Source organism: Tenrec ecaudatus, chromosome 6, assembly GCF_050624435.1.
Source record: "Tenrec ecaudatus isolate mTenEca1 chromosome 6, mTenEca1.hap1, whole genome shotgun sequence".
In the NCBI taxonomy this organism is placed as follows: Eukaryota; Metazoa; Chordata; class Mammalia; order Afrosoricida; family Tenrecidae; genus Tenrec; species Tenrec ecaudatus.
Genome location: NC_134535.1, coordinates 4905047 through 4926451, shown reverse-complemented (window position 1 = coordinate 4926451; position 21405 = coordinate 4905047). Strand labels below are relative to the sequence as shown.

Below are 21405 nucleotides of genomic sequence, written 5' to 3'. Positions count from 1 at the left end.
GATGATTTTGCTTGACTCAGCTTTTCTTGACTCTTTGTTCCAAGACGACACATAATGATACACGGTCTTGCATTCTTGTTAGCAGATGTCTGTGAGCAGGGAGAGCAGCATTTCTGGTTTGTTTTTCACAGTTTTGTTTCTCTTTTTAGATTTCGCTCAAGCACTGGCTCTTTCATAATTTCTTATTTCATTCTGTTGTTATTTTTACCAATTCAGTCACTTAGCTTCAAATATGCTTAAAAGTTATGTTGCCTGTTTTTCTTTTAGGAGGTTCGGGCGATAATCCGACTTCTAGATGTCCTTTGTGAAATGACTGCTAATAATGACCTGCTCGTCTACCTCCAGGGTTACCCTGGCCTGCTGGACAGAGTGATCGGTGAGTGACAGACTGCACTTACGATTACTTTGGAGCAAGAACCATTGTGTTGTACAGCCATGTACATCTAAAGCTCCATAAACCTTCAGTTTTCAGTTCACCGACACAGTTTTGAGATTACAAAAAAATTTTGTACCTTTTTAAAAAAAAATCATTTTATTAGGGGCTCATACAACTCTTATCATAATCCATACGTACATCCATTGTGTAAAGCACATTTGTACATTCATTGCCCTCATCGTTCTCAAAACAGTTGCTCTCCACCTAAGCCCCTGGAATCAGTTCCTCATCCCCGCCCCCCCACATTTTTGAGATTTTTCAATACTTTTTTTTACCACTTCCCTCTCAGCTTGTGATGCTGAGGTGGCTTGCGTGTCGCTCTGATGATGTGTTTCACCTACCAGCAGGGTCACTCGGAGTGAATACCGTATGTTTTGGCAGAGTTTCCCTACCAAGAGCAGACTGAAGAACCAATCGGCTGTCCGCTTCTGAGGATTAGCCACTGGAAAGCCTTTTGAATGGCAGCGAAACGTTGTCAGATAACGGAAAACCTGGCGACTAGCCGCAGAACCTGTTCAGAGACAGTAGCGGATGAGGATGAGGATCCCCTCAGCTCAGAAGTCACTCAAGATCTGGCTGAAGGAGAGCTGCCTTTCAAAGTGGAGTCGACCATAATGACTTGGAGAGAAGCAAGCCCTCAGGACCTTCATTGCTGACGGGGCGGGGGTCAAAAGGACATGAGACCGCTGGAAGTGTCTGTTAACCCTTGAGACTTGGAATGTGCGTTGTATGAGTCTAAGAAAACTGTCAGTCATCAGAGTGAAATAAACTGCATAAAGATCATATCCTAGGCATTACTGAGTTGAATTGGACTGGTTGTGGCCATTTTGAATCAGTCATGCAGTTTACTATGCTGGGAATGACATGTTTAAGAGGAATGGTGTTGCGTTGTCCAAAAGGACATTTCCAGATCTGTCTTGAAGCATAATGTTGTCTGTGATTCGATAGCATCTTCCTACAAGGAAACCCAGCCCGTGCAACTGTTACTCTGATTTATGCACCAACCACTAGCGCTGGTAGTGAAGAACTTGAAGAATTTTACCAACATATTTGGTCTGAAATTGATCAAACATGCAATCAATGCACTCAAGATGCACTGATAATGATTGGCAGTTGGAATGAAGAAGTTGGAAAAAAAGAGGAAGTTGGAAAATACGGACTTGGTGATAGAAACGAAGCGAGCTCTCATAATAGAATTTTGCAAGACCAGTGGCTTCATTGCAAATACCCTTTACAAATAAAAGTACATTGCACCTATACACATGGACCGCACCAGATAGGAAATAGACAAGAATCAGGTTGACCACGTCTGTTGGGAAGAGACCCTGGAGAAACTTAATATCCTCAGCCAGCACACGGCCAGGGGGCTGAGTGGGACCGGCCCACCAATGGCGTCCACGTACATTCAGGTCGAAGAAAACCTGAAGAAAAGGAAAGCAGGTCCACAGGAGCCAAGTTCAGCCCTGAGTGTCGCACTGGAATTTCTTTCAGCATTTCCAGAGCAGATCCGACAGGGTGAACAGTATTCACAGACGACCTGGGGAGCTGTTGGGAGGACATCAAGACCACCACTCATGAAGCAACCTCAGCGTCAGGCCAGAGGCAACAAAGAAGGAGCAGGTCACGGTGTCTGCAGAGCACTCTGCAGTTTGCTCGTAGCCGTAGAGCAGCAAAGGCAAAGGGAAGAAGTGATGAAATCAAAGCGCTAACAAAACTTCAAAAGGCAGCCCAAGAAGAAGAAAGTACGATAATGAAATGTGCCTAGATATAGTTAGAAAACAACAAAGAAAGGACATAGCAAATGTCAAGATGAAAAACTGAAGAAAAAGGTCAAGCCTTGAATCGCAATATTAGAAGAATTTATGGGCAACGTGATGTAGGAAACATCAAGAGAAGATAGAATGCACAAAGTCACTGTATCACAGAGAACTAGTTCACCTTCAGCTAGTGCAAGAAATAACATGGAAAAGAACCAGTGGTACTGAAGGGAGAAATCCTGGTGCACGTTTTGGCATTATCCGAAAACAAGGCTCCTGGAATGAAATGTTTCAGCAAGCTCGTGAAGCCCTGGGTGCACTCCCTCTCTGCCCTGTGCCAGGAGAGTTGGGAGGGCTGGTCAACTGACTAACAGATCCAAGAAAGGCGACCCAATAATGTGTACAAGTTATAGAACAGCATCATTGATGTCACATTGCGTAGCATTTTGCTGACTATGGTTGCAACAGTACGTAGATAGGAATCGGCCAGAGGCTCAGGCCAGATTGGAAGAGGACGCGGAACAAGGGATATCATTGCTGATGCAGATGCACTTTGACTGCATGCAGCCAACACCTGAGAGGTGTTTCCTTGTGTTTTTGACTATGCCAAGTCATTCATTCGACTTCGTGTGTCTTAAGCTATGGCTAACTTTGAGACGGATGGAAGTCCCAGAACAATAACTACATTGTGCTCAGGAGGAACCTGCACATGGCTCAAGAGGCAGTTATGTGACCAGAACACGGAATAATACATGGTTTGAAATAAAAAAAGAAGGATTTATGTCAGACCATACTTACTCAATCTATATGCTGATCAAATATCAGAGAAACCAGACTACATGAAGAACGCACCTTCAGAATTGGAAAAAAGGCTTATTCACAACCTTCGCTAAGCAGGTGACAAACTTGTTTGCTGAAAGTGAGCAGGACTTAACACACTTGCTGACCGAGAATTCCAGCCTTCAGTATGGATCACACCTTAAAAGAAAGAAAAATCCCAGTAACTGGACCAGTAGGTAGCATCATGATAAAAGACTGGAATTAATGATTTCATCTTGCCCGGATTCACCAGCAGTGCTCATGAAACAGCAGTCGAGATTAAAGGATGCATCGCAGGACGTGAATCTGCAGCACAAGGCCTCTTTCAGGTGTTGAAAAGCAAGATTTTACTCTGAGGACTGAGGTGAGCCTGACCCAAGCCATGCTGTTTTTAGTTGCCTCATATGCATGTGAATAAAAAACACTAAAGATGCATTTGAATTTTGCTGGCAAAGAATATATTTGCAGTAACCATAGATGAGATCAGTGTCTGTCTTGGTGGAAGTATAGCAAGAATGTTTCTTGAAAACAAGGATGTCGAGACTTCATCTCACGAGCTTTGGGCATTTTTTCAGTAGAGGGGCAGCAAAGGAGAGGAAGGTCCTCAACAAGATGGACTGACCCAGTGGCCGCAACACTGGGCTCAAACATGAAGACAGTGGCATGGCTGGCACAGAGCTCGGCGGGCCTTGGTCTAGTGTACGCGGTGTCACTCTGAGTCAGAACTGGCACGGTGGCACCTACCAACAGCATCCCTTCAGTGGAATCATGGCGTTGTGGTAAGAGCTTAGGCGTTACAGCCAAGAAAACGATGATGCTAACCACCAACAGACCATGGACTTCCAGAATAAACAAATCATTCATGGAAGACATGCAGCCAGAATGCTCCTTAGAAACAAAGGCAACAAGACTTAATCTGAAGTGTTTTGGACATGTAGGGATCAGTCCCTGGAGAAGCGCCTCATGCTTGATTGAAAGTCAAGGGTCAGCAGAAAAGAGCAAGGCCTCCTGCCACACGGACTGACATGATGCCCCCAATACTGGCCTCACCCCTAAGAACAATTGTGAGGTGGCCCAGGACCAAACGGTGTTCTGTTCGCTGTGCTTGGGGGTGCTATGAATCTGGACGATTCTGATGGCACCTCGCAGCAACAGAGTTTTCCAAAATTTGTCTGTAAATTGTTCCTAGTTACATTGTTAGGTCATATTGCATAGTACCTGATGCATAGTAATAATGTATTAAATTCTGCTTATGAAGTATTTGTATCAGGAAGCTATTGTTGGAAATAATACCATGTTTGCTAAAAGTCTGTTTGCACAATAATTGAAGTAGAGTCTTCTCTCTGTGGTTAGCCATTAATATGGTGTTCATTGTTCCTTTTTCTCCCATTTCAAAAAGATTTATACTTATTCTGGTGACTCACACACTAGGAAAGAACATCCATTTTACATCGAAACACATTTGAAAATAGGTTTTAATCTTAAAGTGATAATGGCCATTTGCCACATTCCCTTTCTAAGTTTTAATATACATGATTAAATTTTTCCTATGCAAGTGAAGGAGGCAAAGATGTTGAGTACTCATTTTGAAAATCCCACTTTGCGCCAGGGCCAGTTAGACAGCATGCTCCTTTCGGTAGAACCCCAGAAGCCCCAGCTCCCACTCCTGTTCTCAGCTCCCTGTATTTCTATGAGCTGTAGCCTGGGCCTGTAGTGTAGCCTCACATAACTTTATATCTAGATTAATAGGTGAATTAGCAATGTGCTATTGGTGAAAATATTTAGAACCATATATACTTTTTAAAATTTAGAATGATTGCTTGTAGGGAAAATTAAAGCACCATAAACTTGGGAAATGAAATATAACGACAGGAACTTTGGAGCCAGGAGAAAATTGGGTTGCCATTTCAGCTCTACTAAATTTCTAACTTCTTTGAGACCAATTGCTCTTCTAAAGTAAGGTCAATAATATTTGCCTGTAATCAGTTTTTCAGGGGGTTAAGAGAGAGCGTGTGAAACATTGAGTATGACGCGTGCATTATTCCAGTTGGCCATCATATTTAGACTGAGCTGAGCTGTCATCGTTAGATGCGCGCCTTCGTAAAGATGTTGGGATAGCTAACTTTCCTTTGTAGAGAAGCCTTACAGCCATGTTTAGTGCACTCACGAAGGTTCATCTCTCAAAAATAGGATACCGCCACTCAGCACTTGCCAACATGGCTTAGTTCCAAAGACCAGGCCAGTAGGCAACAATGGGCATGTGTGAAAATGGAGATTAATTACATCCGATACCAAAAGGGAGGGAGGATGGCTAAATCATCACAGAACTGCCAACCCGCTGAGGAGTAGGGCCTGCTCAGATTGACACACGAGCTTAGCCTATCACAGCCAGTGCTAGTTTCATCTGGAAACTCAGCGTTCGTTACTGCCAGATGTATGTGTGTCATTGATGTGCATAAATGGATGGGTAGTAGGTTTTTTGTAAACATGAATTGATAGCTGCATAATTGATATGTAAAGAAAAGGTATAATAAACAATTTATACAGAAACAGAAGGCCTGTATAATAACCTAACTGAGTTTTGTTCTTCACTCCATCTGTCAGTTGAATTAATATGTCAGTCAGGACAGTTTGGTGCAGTTTGTGCCTAACAATAGATAGTGTACCTTAAAGAAACACTTCCAGATATACTAGGACATGCTTAAAATAATAATACAGTCACAATTCCATTGTTTGGTGAAATAGCATCTATGTTATTACGAACTATTGTCTATACTTGGAATTTTCAGTATCAATAGGGTAGCTTTCTAATTACAGGTTGTACACAGGTCAGATATTTGTAACTTATTGTAATCTCTTAATGGGCAGAAGAGGAGCCTACTACTACCCTCAAGAGGGACAGTCTCAGGAAACCTCAGGGGCAGTTTTACCCTGTCCGACAGGGTCACTGCGAGTCAGCATTGACTCGATAGCCCCGAGTGTGGTCGTCTTCTTTTTTATTAAATCATTTTATTGGGGGCTCGTACAACTCTTAGCACCATCCATCCATCCATCCATCCATCATCCATCCATCCATCCATCCATCCATCCATCCATCATCCATCCATCCATCATCCATCCATCCATCCATCCATCCATCCATCCATCATCCATCCATCCATCCATCCATCATCCATCCATCCATCCATCATCCATCCATCCATCATCCATCCATCCATCCATCATCCATCCATCCATCCATCATCCATCCATCCATCATCCATCCATCCATCCATCATCCATCCATCATCCATCATCCATCCATCCATCATCCATCTATCCATCATCCATCCATCCATCCATCATCCATCCATCCATCATCCATCCATCCATCCATCCATCATCCATCCATCCATCATCCATCCATCCATCCATCATCCATCCATCCATCCATCATCCATCCATCCATCCATCCATCCATCCATCCATCATCCATCATCCATCATCCATCTATCCATCATCCATCCATCCATCCATCCATCCATCATCCATCCATCCATCCATCCATCCATCATCCATCCATCCATCCATCATCCATCCATCCATCATCCATCATCCATCTATCCATCATCCATCCATCCATCCATCCATCCATCATCCATCCATCCATCCATCCATCCATCCATCATCCATCCATCCATCATCCATCCATCCATCCATCCATCCATCCATCCATCATCCATCCATCCATCCATCATCCATCCATCCATCCATCCATCATCCATCCATCCATCATCCATCCATCCATCCATCATCCATCCATCCATCCATCATCCATCCATCCATCATCCATCCATCCATCCATCATCCATCCATCATCCATCATCCATCCATCCATCATCCATCTATCCATCATCCATCCATCCATCCATCATCCATCCATCCATCATCCATCCATCCATCCATCCATCATCCATCCATCCATCATCCATCCATCCATCCATCATCCATCCATCCATCCATCATCCATCCATCCATCCATCCATCCATCCATCCATCCATCCATCATCCATCATCCATCATCCATCTATCCATCATCCATCCATCCATCCATCATCCATCCATCCATCCATCATCCATCCATCCATCCATCCATCCATCATCCATCCATCCATCCATCCATCATCCATCCATCCATCCATCATCCATCCATCCATCCATCCATCATCCATCCATCCATCCATCCATCCATCATCCATCCATCGGGCACACTTGTACATTTGTTGCCTTCATCATTCTGGTCTTTTTTTGTAATCAGCTAAAGTTCTCAATACCACATTTTAATTCATTAGAAAAGATTTGTGTCTGGGAGAGTTATTTTCCTTTAGAAAAGGTGTTTCTTTTTGTTGTAGATCTTTTACGACTGGTTCACATAGCTGGAAAAGACACTACAAGCCTCTTTGCTGCTGCTGGCTGTATCAAAGCGGAACGTGACATCTCAAGTGTGGCCGATGGGTTTAAGTCTCATCTCATTCGTTTGATTGGGAATCTGTGCTACAAGAATAAAGAGAACCAAGATAAGGTAAAATGATTCTGTAGCCTGTGGCCATAAATGGCTTCATTTGAGAATTTTCGATACGCTCACTTTTGGAGGGGTGAAAGTTGGAGATGCTTAGAAAGTAGCTTGCTAATTGTTCATATACACATTTTATTTCCACAGATAAATAAATTGTTCTGTTTGTATTTCTGTAATTTTTTGTTGCCTATTATCACTTGTCCAGTGTTTGTCTAATCGCCTTTCTTTGAAATTGTGAATATTTGTCCTATGCCTCTGCACTGTAATGTGTTCTTATATCACATAGAGAACAACCAGAAAAAAAACAAAATCTAAAAATCGTGTAGCACACAGAATTACTATTGATCATCATCATATCAAAAAAACCAGAAATCCTTAATTTACATGTGTCTTAATGCTTCTAGATGGTATCATCATAAGCCTATTCGTCTAGTGTTTCAAAAGTTGTTTTCATTTTTTTTATTAAGTCTTTGGAAACTAAGTAGATTGTCATTAGAAGCCTATGTTGTGCTAAAGAGCTAAAAAGGTAATTATATTGATAATGTGTAGGATGGTAAAAGTATGTGGTAAGAGAATTAGGCCACATGCTTCACATTGAAGTAGCATCCCTTTCCGGCAGCATTTGCTGTGCTTTATCAGATAATGAATGTGTCTGTGCCCAATTATAATTTTTAATAATGGCCACAAGAATACCTGTTGTTTTGCATGTTCTTCTTCCAGACAGCATTGGCACCCCCTAGAATCCAGGTCCTCTGACTGCTTTGACCAGAAAAATGGTTGGCTGGGCCTGCACCACTGTTGGCATATTCCGTAATTGCTCTGTTAGATTTTATTTCTGGCCTCTTCGAGGGCACAGTGTGAGAAGTGTAGCTTTCCTGAGAACACAGTGTGTGAATTGCTGAGTTCTCGTGGAAAAGCCCTGGAGGATGAGATACAGTAGAGAGAGAGAGACTGTCATTGTTGTTAGGTACCTTTGAGTCAGTTCCGGCTCATAGTGATCTTGTTCAGTACAGAATGAAACACACACACACACACACACACACACACACACACACACACACACACACACGGTCCTCACAATTGTTGTTACGTTTGAGCCCATTGTCCCAGTGACTATGCCCATCCATCTCCTTTGGGCCTTCCTTCTTTCACTGCCCTCCTGCTTTACTCCAGGGGCTGTCTCTCCTGACAACATGGCCAAAGTGTGTCAAAGAGAGAGACTGGCCAAAGAATATCAAGGCACCAAATATGTTAGCAAGAAACCATCTTGGAAGTGGATTCCCAGCAGTTGTCCCAGCTGATGCCACACAGATCAGGCACATCCTGCCTTGCCAAGGTCATTCCAAAGTCTTGATCTATCACATTGTGAAAAGAAAAAGGTAAATCTTTGGAGAAGGTAAATCTACTTCTGTTAATATTCCATTAAATTTCGATGGCACTAATCCTCCTATAAATAACCACATCAAAGGCCAGATGAGAATCAGCTCCATAAAGACACACACAGGCGGATATGCTGGAGTTCCCTTAGAAGAAGGGAATGGTGCAGTCCTGAGAGCGCACCTCCATCTTTATAGTGTGAAGAATCAGAGGACAGGGCTCGAGGCAAATTCAGCCATCAAGAAGCAAGGGAAGAATCCTGGGCAGGAGGGAGCAAGTCCCAGATTCTCTGTATCAACTCCCTTGGTGAATACTTGAGTCACACACGTAGGGCAGGCCCACGCAGCTGAGGTAAGGATGAAATAGTTGAACTGAGATTTGAACTGCCACCCCAGAATTTTCAGTTTAAGCCTTACCTTCAAGATAAGTACCTGTTAAAACAAACCATCAACACTCTTATGCATAACAGAATAGAATAGAATCCAGCGTTTCCACACGTTGTCATTGTTATAGTAGATGCTGTTGAGTCGGTCTCAACTCACCATCCCCTGTGTCCAACAGAACCAGAGGAGCACCGGCCCCGTCCTGCGCTGTCCTTAGAGTTACTGCTGTTCAAACCCAGTGTTACAGCCATTGTCAGTCTGTCCCCCTGCGGGTCTTCTTTCCATTGACCCTCTACTTGACCAACTGTAATATCCTTTTCCCGGGACTGGTCCCCTGTAATAATGTGTCCAAAGCACATGATAGGAAGTCTTCACATCCTTTCTTCTAGAGAGCATTCCAGCTGCATTGCTTCCCAGACAGATTAGTGTGTTCTTCTGACAGTCTGATATATTCAGTATTCTTGGGCGATACCACATTGTAGCCTTCACAATGTCCAGGACATTGCAAATCCTGGACATACCGGAAAACACAACCGAATCTCTAGAGAAAAGAAAACCAGTGGAGATGATTAAGATGACAGATATCATCTTAAAATGACAAAGATTTTAAGCAGTTATTCTGAATCAACTCAATGGTGGTGGGTTTGATTGTTGTTGGTTTTTTTTTTACTGAAGAATATAAAGGAAACTATTCTTGTAATGAGTGAAATGACAGGAAAATCCAAGTAGGCAAAAAAGAAAATCCCATAAAAGAATCAGATGGAAATTTCAGGCCTGAAAAACATAGTATCTGAAATTAAAAAAAAGGTTGTTGGTGGTGTTGAATAATGGGCTTAACAACTCAAGAGAGACAAAAAGGAACAGAAACCAGGTCCTTGAAGAGAGAGCAGCAGAAACCATCCAGGGAAGATTAGGAATGAAGCTGTCATTTTAAAACACCGAATGTGGGGGTAATTTGTGCTCCAGTTCCCAGTCCCTGGCAGGAGGAAGCGGTACGTGGCCCAGAGCCAGCCAGTGTGTCTGTCCCTTTGGTCTCTGAGTGCTTCGCAGGCAGTGCTTGCCGTTTCCAGGCAGATAGGGGAGTGAGCCGCCTAATCTCCCCTTGGAAAATTACTGGACTCATTTTTTTTGCAAGTGCAAGTTGATAATGAAACCCTTTACCTTTTTCAATGACTTAATGACCACGTCTGTCTTTCTTGAGGAGCACAAAAGCGAGGTGTTTTTTGTGCGGGTTGAGCTGCTCTTTTGTTGCTAGTTTCGATGGCCACTTAGAAGGACAAAATGTAGGCACCCTTAAAAGGCTTATGAACTCACTCAGTGGAGTCAGGCTCAGGTTGCATCCCTGAGCAAATATGGAGTGTGCCCCAGTGCTGCCTGCTGTGCGGAGGTGAGCATGGCTTGAGCGCAGGAAGCCCACGGTGTGTGCCTGCACGTGCACAGTCGCTAATGGCCCCGCAGGTCTCTGAGCAAACACTCCAGAGGCTCTGAAGGGGCTCGTTCTTGGAGCCGGAGGATATCTCTGTTTCTTCCCGTTTCTCACCTACGTTAACAAAAGACCTGAACTTGAAAGCATTACTTCTTTTTTATTTATTTAATTTTTTGTTTGTCCAAAGATTTTAAAGATGGTATCAAATTCTCTTTCTGGACGTGCTGGAAGTTTCTCTGTTCTTGTAGTTTCAGTCCAAGTGGGTGTTACTAGCGCTCAAGTGACTTTGGTTCTACTTATTGAGGTAGTGGAAGATTAGGTAGCATGTCTTCATCATTGGCCCATTAAAATTTTTGTTACTTTCTATGTAGGCTGGCCCGCTTCTAGCCAGGGTTAGTGCCGACTTGGGGTTGGCAGGGAGGGGCGATTCGTATCATCTAAACCGCATTCAGGCTGGCGAATCAAAAGGAGGGCTGACACTTTGTCTAGGATCTGCCATGTGTTCAGCGTTGCACTTAGTGTATTGCATGTGTTTACAAACTTCATCTTGTGTCAGTTTTGCAGTGCAGGTTCTTTTAGCCACATTGCAGAGAGAAGTCCCTCAGGATTGGGTGGCGGTCCCAAGTAAACTTTGGGTCTGCTGACTGTGCACACTCTTGAGAGGTGAGACCTCACCTGCCCCCAGTGCCGCTCATTTGTGAGGTTCTTCGAGGTTTGGGGGAACAGTGAAATGGGTTTTTTAAAGACTGTAGACTGATCATACACATCAGGGCCACCTGGGCTGGCCAGGCCCTGCAGGCCTCCCCATGGTTCAAGTCTGCACTCTGGTGGCCCTCTCAGCTCATGACACACCTTCCTGACCTTGTGGGACCTTGTATGAGTACTACAGGTAGGATATCTCCTGTGAGACTTCTTCCAGGAGCACTTAGGGAATGTCTTTGAATCGAAAGCCACACAACTGTTCATGCTGGGCTCTTCCTTATGGTCTGCACAGGTCTTGAACCCGCCAAGGTTTGCTCAGAAACTTTTAAAGCCCTTCTGGGTCTCCAGGGGCACGTGAGGCTTTTCCATTTTGTAGCTGGGAGATGGCCATGGTGGCAGTGCACTTGTCCACCTCTCTCCATGTTACAGAGCTTCCTCGCCGGCAGGAGACCTTTGGAACTCAGTGCGGAGACCTCATCACGTTCTAATCCAAGAAGCTGAGACTCGAAGAGACTGAGTGGGCTTCCATTCAGCTGGCCTTTATTGTGCGAGCATTGCTCCTGGTCTGAGGGAGGCAGTGACTTCCATGGGAGGGAGGGAGGCGGGGAGAGAGAGAGAGAGAGAGAGAGAGAGAGAGAGAGAGAGAGACAGACAGACACCAAGCAGAGCCACCCCAGAGAGTTGGGATGTGGAGGCTCATCTCCCCGAGGGGCAGGTGGCAAGAGCCAGGGTGAGAGGCAGACATCCAGGATCAGGCGAGGAAAGACCCCGATGATCTCCCTTTCCTTTTGCATTTGCGCAGTACTTACTAGTGCTCGTAGGTCTGGTCTTACACTGGGCATCTGCTCAGAACTCCCTCTTGCCCGGTCTCCCCTTAAGCTCGTCTAGCTGTGCAGTGGTGACACACTAGCCTGCTAACTGCAAGGTCATCTGTTCGAAACCACTCGCCACTCTGTGGTAAAAAGAGTGTCAGTCTCTGAAACGCACTGGGGCAGTTCTGCCTTGTCCTATGGTGTTGCTGTGAGTCAGCATTGAACGGTGGCAGTGAATGTGGTTTTGGTTTAATCTTGGTGGAAGGGAACCCCACTCCAGGGCGGAATTGTACCAGAGTCACTGGACTGGCCTTTCCCAAAGTGGGTAGGGAGGATCTGAGCTGCTTACTGACTTCTAATTTTACCTTGTTTGTCTGATATAACCTTTCCCTCTGCGTCTCTGGTTCCATTTACTCTGAATCCTCTGTGGCCTTGAAATGGAGATGCTGGCCTGGCCTGTAGTGTACGATGCTCTTGGGTGTGTGCTGCTGCTGTTGCTTTGTATGACACTTCTGACTTCCCCATTCTTCCCTTTTACACTCTTGTCAGAAATTCTTTAAATGAATGCTGGACTAGGGAAAGAAAATTGCACGTGTTTGTTGTTTTGTATTCCATAAAGCAAAGCACTTTTTAACAAAATGGGCTCACAGGGCTTGTCCTGGGGGAGGTGGCCCTCCTGTACACAGTGTCCCCCTGAATCCATTCAGCCAGAGGCTCTGTGACTTGCAGTTCGGTTTCTCCCCCTCTGAGAGAGACAGTGTCTGGCTCTCGCCTGTGGCCACCCTAGTGTGTTTACCACACCCGTGTCACGCTGTCCTGGTGGGCATGACTTCCTTTTGAGAGAAGCTCTCCCTTCCTGGAGAAGTTCAGCCCGTAGAGGCAGGAGGTGGGACCTCTGTTCTTAAGGTCTTTCCGTTGCGGTGCATTGCTCGTCTGGAGTCATTAGGAAAAGCTCTGTGATCAAGCTTTTCTATAAAGTTGTTTTTGTTCATTGTATTGTTTCCACCTCCTACATTTACCCTGACACCTAGTAGTCATTCGGTAAATATTTCTTGAATGAAACTTGAATTTGACAGTATTTCTTGAAGACTTTTAGAAGCAGCTCAGGTGGCACTGTCAGGTTAGAGTTGGTCAGACTGCTAACTGCAAGATCAGCGGTTCAAGCCCGCTAGTGGCTGCTCCATGGGGAAAAGATGGGGCTGTCTGTGCCGGGGAAGAGTCTTCAAGCAAGGATTAGAGAGCTGGAAAGACCACCTGCAGAAGTGTGTAGACTGAAGTGGAGGAGGGAGTCGAGAACCAGTAGCTCCCCATGTAGGTATTTTTGCTTCATGAAGCTGGCTGTGATTTTATAGCCTTAGTTTTAGACTTGGCGTGGTCTGCTTGGTGCCCTGTGGGGGAAGAGCCCATGAAAGAGAGGGAGCTTGGGACATACCTGGAGATCCAGACAGGGCTTCCAAGTTAGATCAACACAGGATTGCCTCATTGTTTGGCACCTCCTACTTGGGGCTGGGGAGATCCAACAGGAGGATGTACCTCAGGTGTCTTAATGCTTGCCTGATCCCTCTTCCCAACCTCCCACGCCACCCCCACCAGTCTCTGTAGAGGAGCAGCTATGTCCATGCCTCCATGTGCCTGTGATAAACCTGGGGGCAGTGTCTTGCAGGTCTCTGCCAAGTGTAACGCAGGTCTTCATATTCTGGGTGGTGGGTCTGGGAGGACACAGAGTGAGTGCAAAGAGCAGAGGACTTGTCTGAAGAACTGGCATCTCTTGGGGGTCAGGCAACCCCACAGAGTTTCTGAGGCGGTGTCCCCATTATCGTCCGCTAGTGAAGGGCTAGAGTGTGTGTTTTGTGTGGATACCCAATCTGCTTCCGCTCCCTTCTGAGGACACCTTCAAGATCTTGTAAATTAAAAAAAAATTTTTTTTTAATCTTTTTGAAAAAACATTTTATTGAGGGCTCATACAACTCTTATCACAATCCATACATACATCAATTGTGTAAAGCACATCTGTACATTCTTTGCCCTCATCATTTTCAAAGCATTTGCTCTCCACTTAAGCCCTTTGCATCAGGTCCTCTTTTTTTTTCCCCTCTCTCCCCGCTCCCCCTCCCTCATGAGACCTTGATAATTTATAAATTATTATTTTGTCATATCTTGCCCTGTCCGATGTCTCCCTTCACCCCCTTTTCTGTTGCCGTCCCCCAGGGAGGTGGTCACATGTAGGTCCTTGTAATCGGTTTCCTCTTTCCAACCCACTCACCCTTTACTCTCCCAGCATCGCCACTCACACCCCTGGTCCTGAAGGTATCATTCCCCCTGGATTCCCTGTGCCTCCAGCTCCTATCTGCACCAGTGTACATCCTCTGCTCTATCCAGACTTGCAAGGTAGAATTCGGATCATGATAGTTGGCGGGGAGGAAGCATTTAGGAACTGGAGGAGAGCTGTATTCTTCATCAGTGCTACGTTGCATCTCCTTCCCTACACACCTCTGCAAGGGGATCTCCAGTGGCTGACAAATGGGCTTTGGGTTTCCACTCTGCACTTCCCCCTTCATTTACTATGGTAAGATTTTTTTTTTTCTGATGATGCCTTATACCTGATCCCTTTGACACCTCGTCATCGTACAAGCTGGTGTGATTCTTCTATGCGGGCTTTGTTGCTTCTAAGCTGCTTGTTTACCTTCAAGCCTTTAAAACCTCAGACACTATCTCTTTTGATAGCTGGGCACCATCAGTTTTCTTTGCCACATTTGCTTATGCACCCATTTGTCCTCAGTGATCGTATCATGGAGGTGTGTACCCAATGATAGGATTTTTTGTTCTTTGATGCCTGATAACTGATCCCTTCGGAACCACGTGATCACACAGGCTGGTGTGTTCTTCCATGTGGGCTTTGTTGCTTCTGAGCTAGATGGCTGCTTGTTTACCTTCAAGCCTTTAAGACCCCAGACACTATATCTTTTGATAGCCGGGTACCATCAGCTTTCTTCATCACATTTGCTTGTTCACCCGCTTTGGCTTCAGCTGTTGTGTCGGGAGGGTGAGCATAATAGAATGCCAATTTACTAGAAGAAAGTATTCATGCATTGAAGGAGTACTTGAGTAGAGGCCCAAGGTCCTTCTGCCACCTTAACACTAAACTATAAATATAGGCACAGAGATCTATTTCCATATATATATATATATATATATATATATATATATATATATATATATATATATATATATATATTATATATATGTACATGTGTTTATCTAGACCTCTGTAAATGCCCTTTGCCTCCTAGCTCTTTCCTCTATTTCCCTTGACTTTCCTCTTGTCCCACTATTATGCTCCGTCCCCACCTGTGTTACAGCTATACCTCTTCGTTACCTTACCCTTGATCATTCCCTACCAGGGCTGCCACACCCACCTCACCACCAATTTGGATCCCTTGTTGTTTCTTTGTCCCTGGGTTTGTTAATACCACTTCATTATCCCCCCACCTCCCCCTATCCCATGTCCCCTCAGAACTGTCGGTCCCATTGTTTTTCCTCCAGATAGTTCATCCAGCCTATCTTATTTAGACAGACCTGCGGAGATAATAACATGCACAAAAACAAGACAGAGCAAAACCAAGCACCAGTATACTGCAAAACAGCAACAACAATCCACTGACAACAAAACAAAACACATCAAGAAAGAAAAGCTTGTAGTTAGTTCAAGGATTGTTTGTTGGCCCTTAGGACGGTTTTCCAGTCCAGTCTGTTGGGGCATCATGCCCTGGCCCCAAAGTCCACTTTCAGCATTCCCTGGGGACCTTGCCACTCCACACCCTTGCTGTTCTGCTGCATTCCCCCAGTGCTCTGCCTCGGTGTGGTGGGATCAGGTTGGGCACAATTCCCACACTGTGACTCCAGTACTGTCCCCTGCAGGGCCATGGGTCAGTGAGGGACGTCATATCTCATAGTGGAGCTGGCCATGTGGTCCTCTCTGTGGACTGGCTGCTATAATTGGGGCCATCATCCTCAGGGCCTGGTGGGCCAGGATGTGCTCCACTCTCTCCTACTCCACCTTCATCTGCTGCCATGTTCTCCAATCAGATATGTCCTTCTCCCAGAGCTGCAGATTCAATGTCGTCCTTTGAAACAAATTCTTCTGGGGGAAGATCTTGTAAATTACAGCGCTGTGGCTGACTCCACCAGGCCACGTGCTTCTCCCTGTCAGAAACAAGTTGCACAGAATCTCAGCATATTGATATGAAGATTGAACATAGTGTAGGCAAGATCTGGCTTGCATAGAATTCCACACCTTTGTAATGTAATCCCAGTTCAGAAATATGTCAAAATTCATAAATCAAGCTGTCACCATTAGTTTCCTGAACTTACAGTTCCTGTTACAGTAAATGAAATTAAAATTCCTATCTAGAGGACACATAACATGGCTTGTTTGTAGCTGTTGTAAATTTTTTTAAGACATAGAACATAGTCTGCTGTTTATTCCAAAGTTCGCCTTTCTGTGTCTTGTTATAGATTATTCTGTTTATACTTTTGCAGAAAAGGCACAAAATTATTTGAAAGGAAGACTTAGAGTGATGATATGAAATTAGTGCAGTAAGTTTTGTGGTCACTATGGCTCCAGACCCTGGGGCGCTCTTCCCCGGTCATACCCTGCAGCTTTCACTCACTCGTAAGCTCCTGGAGAGCAGAGGCCAGCGTCTCTGTCTCAGACCCAGCAGCACCCAGCCCCTCGTTGGTTGAAGTGAGGATTGTGGGTGACTCTCCTGGAGAGCCCCGAGGGACCAGTGTGTACCAGAGCTGAGTTGCTTGCTTGGAGGAGGGCTGGCTAAGCCCACCTGTATCCACGTGTCCCTGAGAGACCCCTGACACTTTCTCTGGGAGTACTTGGCCACTTTGGTGGGCATACTTAGTGTGAGTTCCTCGTGGGCACACTGGAGGGGTGGGAAGAGGGGCTCGCCTTAACAGTGACCTGATTGGTCCCTCCATTCCTCACTGCCGGACCATTCATTGTCATCCTGGTCTGGTGGTTTCATGTTGTACAATTTCTGTAGAAATTAGGGTCGAGAACAGCAGCACTTCATGAACACACACATTTCTGAGAAATACCATTCTATATTCCATATTAAGCAGCTAAGACATTGGGGAAGGAATTAAAGTGACTCAGCACTTTGTAAAAAGCCTAGTATCCAGTTTTTCACCATGGCTGCGACATTTTCCTTGGCATTCCCCGCTATTGTTTCTGGAAAATAGAGATTTTGAAAGAACGGGTGTCTTAACTATGAGACCAATCATTTCACAGTAGCTGTCCTAGAAATGTACAGGGCTCAGGTGCATAAGCTGAGAGATACCTTGTTCCTGAATAGGAACATGCAATATGGTAAAGATGATATTTTAAAACTTACTTCAATGTTTATTAGTCCAAAGACCAGGCTCACTGCCATCCAGGCAGTTCTGACTTGTGGAGACCCTGTAGGACCAGACTCCGACACTATTTCTGAGACATAACTCCTTACAGGAGTAGCATGCAGACGTAGAAAGTAAAGGTCTTTCTCCTGGTTTCAAACTGCTAACCTTGTGGCTAGCAGCCCAGCATGTAATCATTACGCCACCAAGGCTCCGCTTGCTTATTACTAGACCAATTAAAATCCTACTGGGTGAGAAATGTAAAAAAGAATGCTGACAAAGAACAGGAAGTGGTTGGAGAATCATTGTAATAACATTAAAGTAGAGGTTAAAGCTAAGGGAACCCAAACAGCGTGCACAGGGTGTAGGTTAGTAGTAGAAATCAGATCATTTCAAAGCGCTCCCCCTGGGGTTGATGAAAAGTTAGCATCTGATAGGGTGAGCCATAACCCAGAGAAGAAAAGAAAGCTTGTTTTAAAGGTGAAGCCGGGACCATAGGTTAACTGGTTAGGAAAGCGACCCGCACTTCTAACCAGTCCCAGAACAAGCCTGGGTTTGGTTCAAGAGTCAGCTGTTAGAGGTGGAGCCATGAAGATGGCAGTGTTCATAGGACTGGTCTCCGGCTGGTAGGGTGAAGAAATGGCTTCATTTTTCTAAAATTCCTCTTCTTTGCAGAGACCACGCGTTCCTTTCGGGCTGGTCCGAGTGGTAAGAACACAGGCCTCTGACAGAAGGCAAGAGGCACATGGCTGGGATTCCTTTTCCCCCTGTGTCTGGAGCATGTGCTCATTCGTGACTGACGGGACGCTTGATGTGTGCCCACTTCTTCCTCTGTCCACCGTGCGGCCCCTTGGCCAGGGTGGGGGGCTCTCACGGGGCACTGCCTGCCTCTGTCCTGGCTGAAAGAGAAAGCGTTAGCATTGGATCTGGAGATGTTCGCTGATCTGAATGAGTAATCGCCAGCGCCAGGTGGTGGGGTGTGCGGACACACCCCTGGGTATGAGGAAGCAGAGAAGGAAAGGGTCTCGTGCAGTATATTGAGCATTAATTTTTGTCCCCCTCGGAGGAAGGAGGCATTTTTTATTTACCGTCTGTGAAGGCGAGACTGATAGCTTGTCCTGTGTTCTGTGGGGGCCTGGGGGGTTCCCAGGAGTGCCTGAGTGGCTGAGATTTTTTCTCTGTCTCCCTCCCATGACAGCCTAAGTGCTTTTGACGTTTCATGAAATACATGTCTCCTCAGGCTTCATTTCTTTGGTTAAAGGAGAAGAAAAAAGCAATGTTCTCACTTTAAGTGATGGTAAGTGGCGCGCTCCTTTTCTGGAGAAATCTGATGGAACTGTCAGTCACACATCTGAAATAGTTCTGATCTTTAGCATATTTGGTTGTGTGTGTGTGTGTGTGTGTGTTTTAATTCTCAGCAGCAAGTGAAAATTAAGAAGATCAAAGTCAGGTTTCATGAAAGGCTTTTTTTGTCATCAGCCCTTAAAGTCACTATCTGATCCCTCCTCCAGCCCCACCTTTCAGAGGCTGTTGCTTATCTCCGTCTGGGTGGGGTTTCATTTCACAGCCATCCTCTGCTGCTGGACAGGGGAAGGAGGAAGCGTGAGAGCCCTGATGGGAATGGTGTACACTTCTGGCTTGGCCAGCGGGTTGCTGTCTGGTGGACCTTGTGGACCAGCTAGTGTTCCTGGCGTGGATGTGACCCAGCAAGTTGGGCAACAGGTGCAAAGACGGCTGCCAAGGGGCGTGTGGGGAGCAGGGGTCCTTCTGGGGGTGCTGGCTCAGAGCTCTCAGAGCTGACGGGCGAATTAGAAGCATCAGGCAGGTAAAGGAGGTGACCCGCCTGGAGCAGAGGATGATGGCCATGACCTGGCCTGGAGATGAGCCAGGCGGAGAGCGTGAGCTCCCTGCCCCTGTGCTGCCAGGACACTCTGTCTGCCTCTCCATGAGGGCTGGCACCCTCTCCAGAGTGCACGCTGATGTTCAGGAGCACTGGCACCCAGATACCAGGAAGGAAGACTGTCTGGGGTTCTGCTGCTGCCCACAGGGCCACTCCCTGGAGTTCTCGACAAGCACCCCACAAAGTCTGCAGCACAACCTCTACCCCACCCAGGTGCGTGTCAGCATGTTAACATAGCATCATTAACTGTCCTTTCCCTCCTTTAATTCGATTTATGTCCACATGCAGATGCATTGGAGGGGAACCGTGTGAAGGCCTCACCAGTCTCCTCTCCTGGGTCCTGTGAATGTGCTTGCAGAGCGCCGGCTCTCATAGGCAGGTCAGGAGACAGATGCAACGGGGTTGGAGAAACGTGCTTGGCACCGGCTCCCCAGGCTGCCCACCTCACGACCTTTCCTGCACTTTGCCTTTTTCCCGGCAAGAAGGGGGCCGGGAGGCATGACTCCTCGGCACAGGCAGTCCGAGTGCTGGCACCCTTGGTGCTGCTCCCGTTCCTAATCAGCTTCAGGTTCGTAGCTACTCCGTCTGTGTGGAGGAAAGGTATTAATTATGTTGGCCCCTTGTTTAGACCAGAAAAACAAAAATTTAAGCATACTCCAGAACCTGGAAAGATACATCACTAACAACAGAGTAACAGCAACAGTTGCGCCCACAAAGGACCCACTGCTCAGGTGCTCAGTTGTCAGTGGAAGCCACGAGTCCCCCACCAGGCGAACCTTGGCAGTGCCCTCAGCACTTTTCCCCACACGAGCAGGAAGCTGGCGGATCTCTTGCTGCACTCTCCAAGGTTGGGGCCCACCTTTGCTGTCAGCAGGAGCCGGGCCACCGGAGCCAGTGGCTCGTGACCCCTGTCTGTCAGAGCACAGCTGTGTTCCTTGGAACGTAAAGGTGGTTTTGTCAGTGAATTTAAAACACGATTCTGTGCTTAACTGGATTAATTCAGAACAATTCTTATTCTGAGTACAGACTTGCACGACTGCTGACATTTCCAGAAGGATTCTTGATTCAGGAAAACTGTGGATTGTGCGTATGCTCACTTGTGCAGAGAGGGTCTGTGTGCTTAGTCATTAAGAGAAGATGAACGGTTGCATTTAAAGAAAATGGTTGTGATGAATGCTTTAACAATCTTTCCAGTGAGGTTTGATTGCAGTTTTAAAGGAGACAACTCTTAGCATTTGTGTGTGTGTGTGCCTATTCCAGTTTGAGCTGTTTGTATTATTGTATATCTTATGTTACAAATCCTTCTACAACCTGCACTCAACTCATGTTACTCTCAGATATTTGCATGATCGGTTCAGCGGGAGATTGATTTCTGGGAATGATTCATAGCTATTGCCTGCGCCCTTTTTAGCAGCATTGGTAAATTTCCCCACTGGAAAAATTCTGGCAGAAACTTGAAACGGGTCTTCCCACGGCAGCAGGGTGATTGGGGTTGCTTTTCCTTCTAGTCCCGTGTGGCCAATGTGAACCTGAGGGGCAGAACTGCGTCCGCCACAGAGAAAAGTCCACGACCTTGCCCCCTGGCTGAGGAAGTGCCCTGCTTGATAACAACATCTCTTTGGTTGGGTGGGCCACAAGCATCCCTGAGCGGTGGCCTTGTCAGAGACGGGGACCCACAGAACAGCCACCTGAAGACTGGCGGAGATGGAGGCAGTGGTGCTTCCAGAGCCTGGGCGCCAGGGCCATTCAGAGGATCGGATCCTGCTGACACCACATTGTTCCTGCTCCTAGTGCCCCTGCATCCCAGTCCCTGAGGAATCTGATGGCCGAGA

General features: G+C 46.0%; 1 protein-coding gene across 1 annotated transcript in view; it reads left to right on the top strand.

Moving 5' to 3' along the window:
- Positions 1-21405, top strand: part of ATXN10 (ataxin 10) — a 147858-nt gene that overhangs the window by 66508 nt on the left and 59945 nt on the right. Inside the window, exons 8-9 of the mRNA XM_075553501.1 lie at positions 268-376; positions 7404-7573. Coding sequence (XP_075409616.1) covers positions 268-376; positions 7404-7573 — 279 coding nt within the window. The remainder of the gene's footprint in view (positions 1-267; positions 377-7403; positions 7574-21405) is intronic.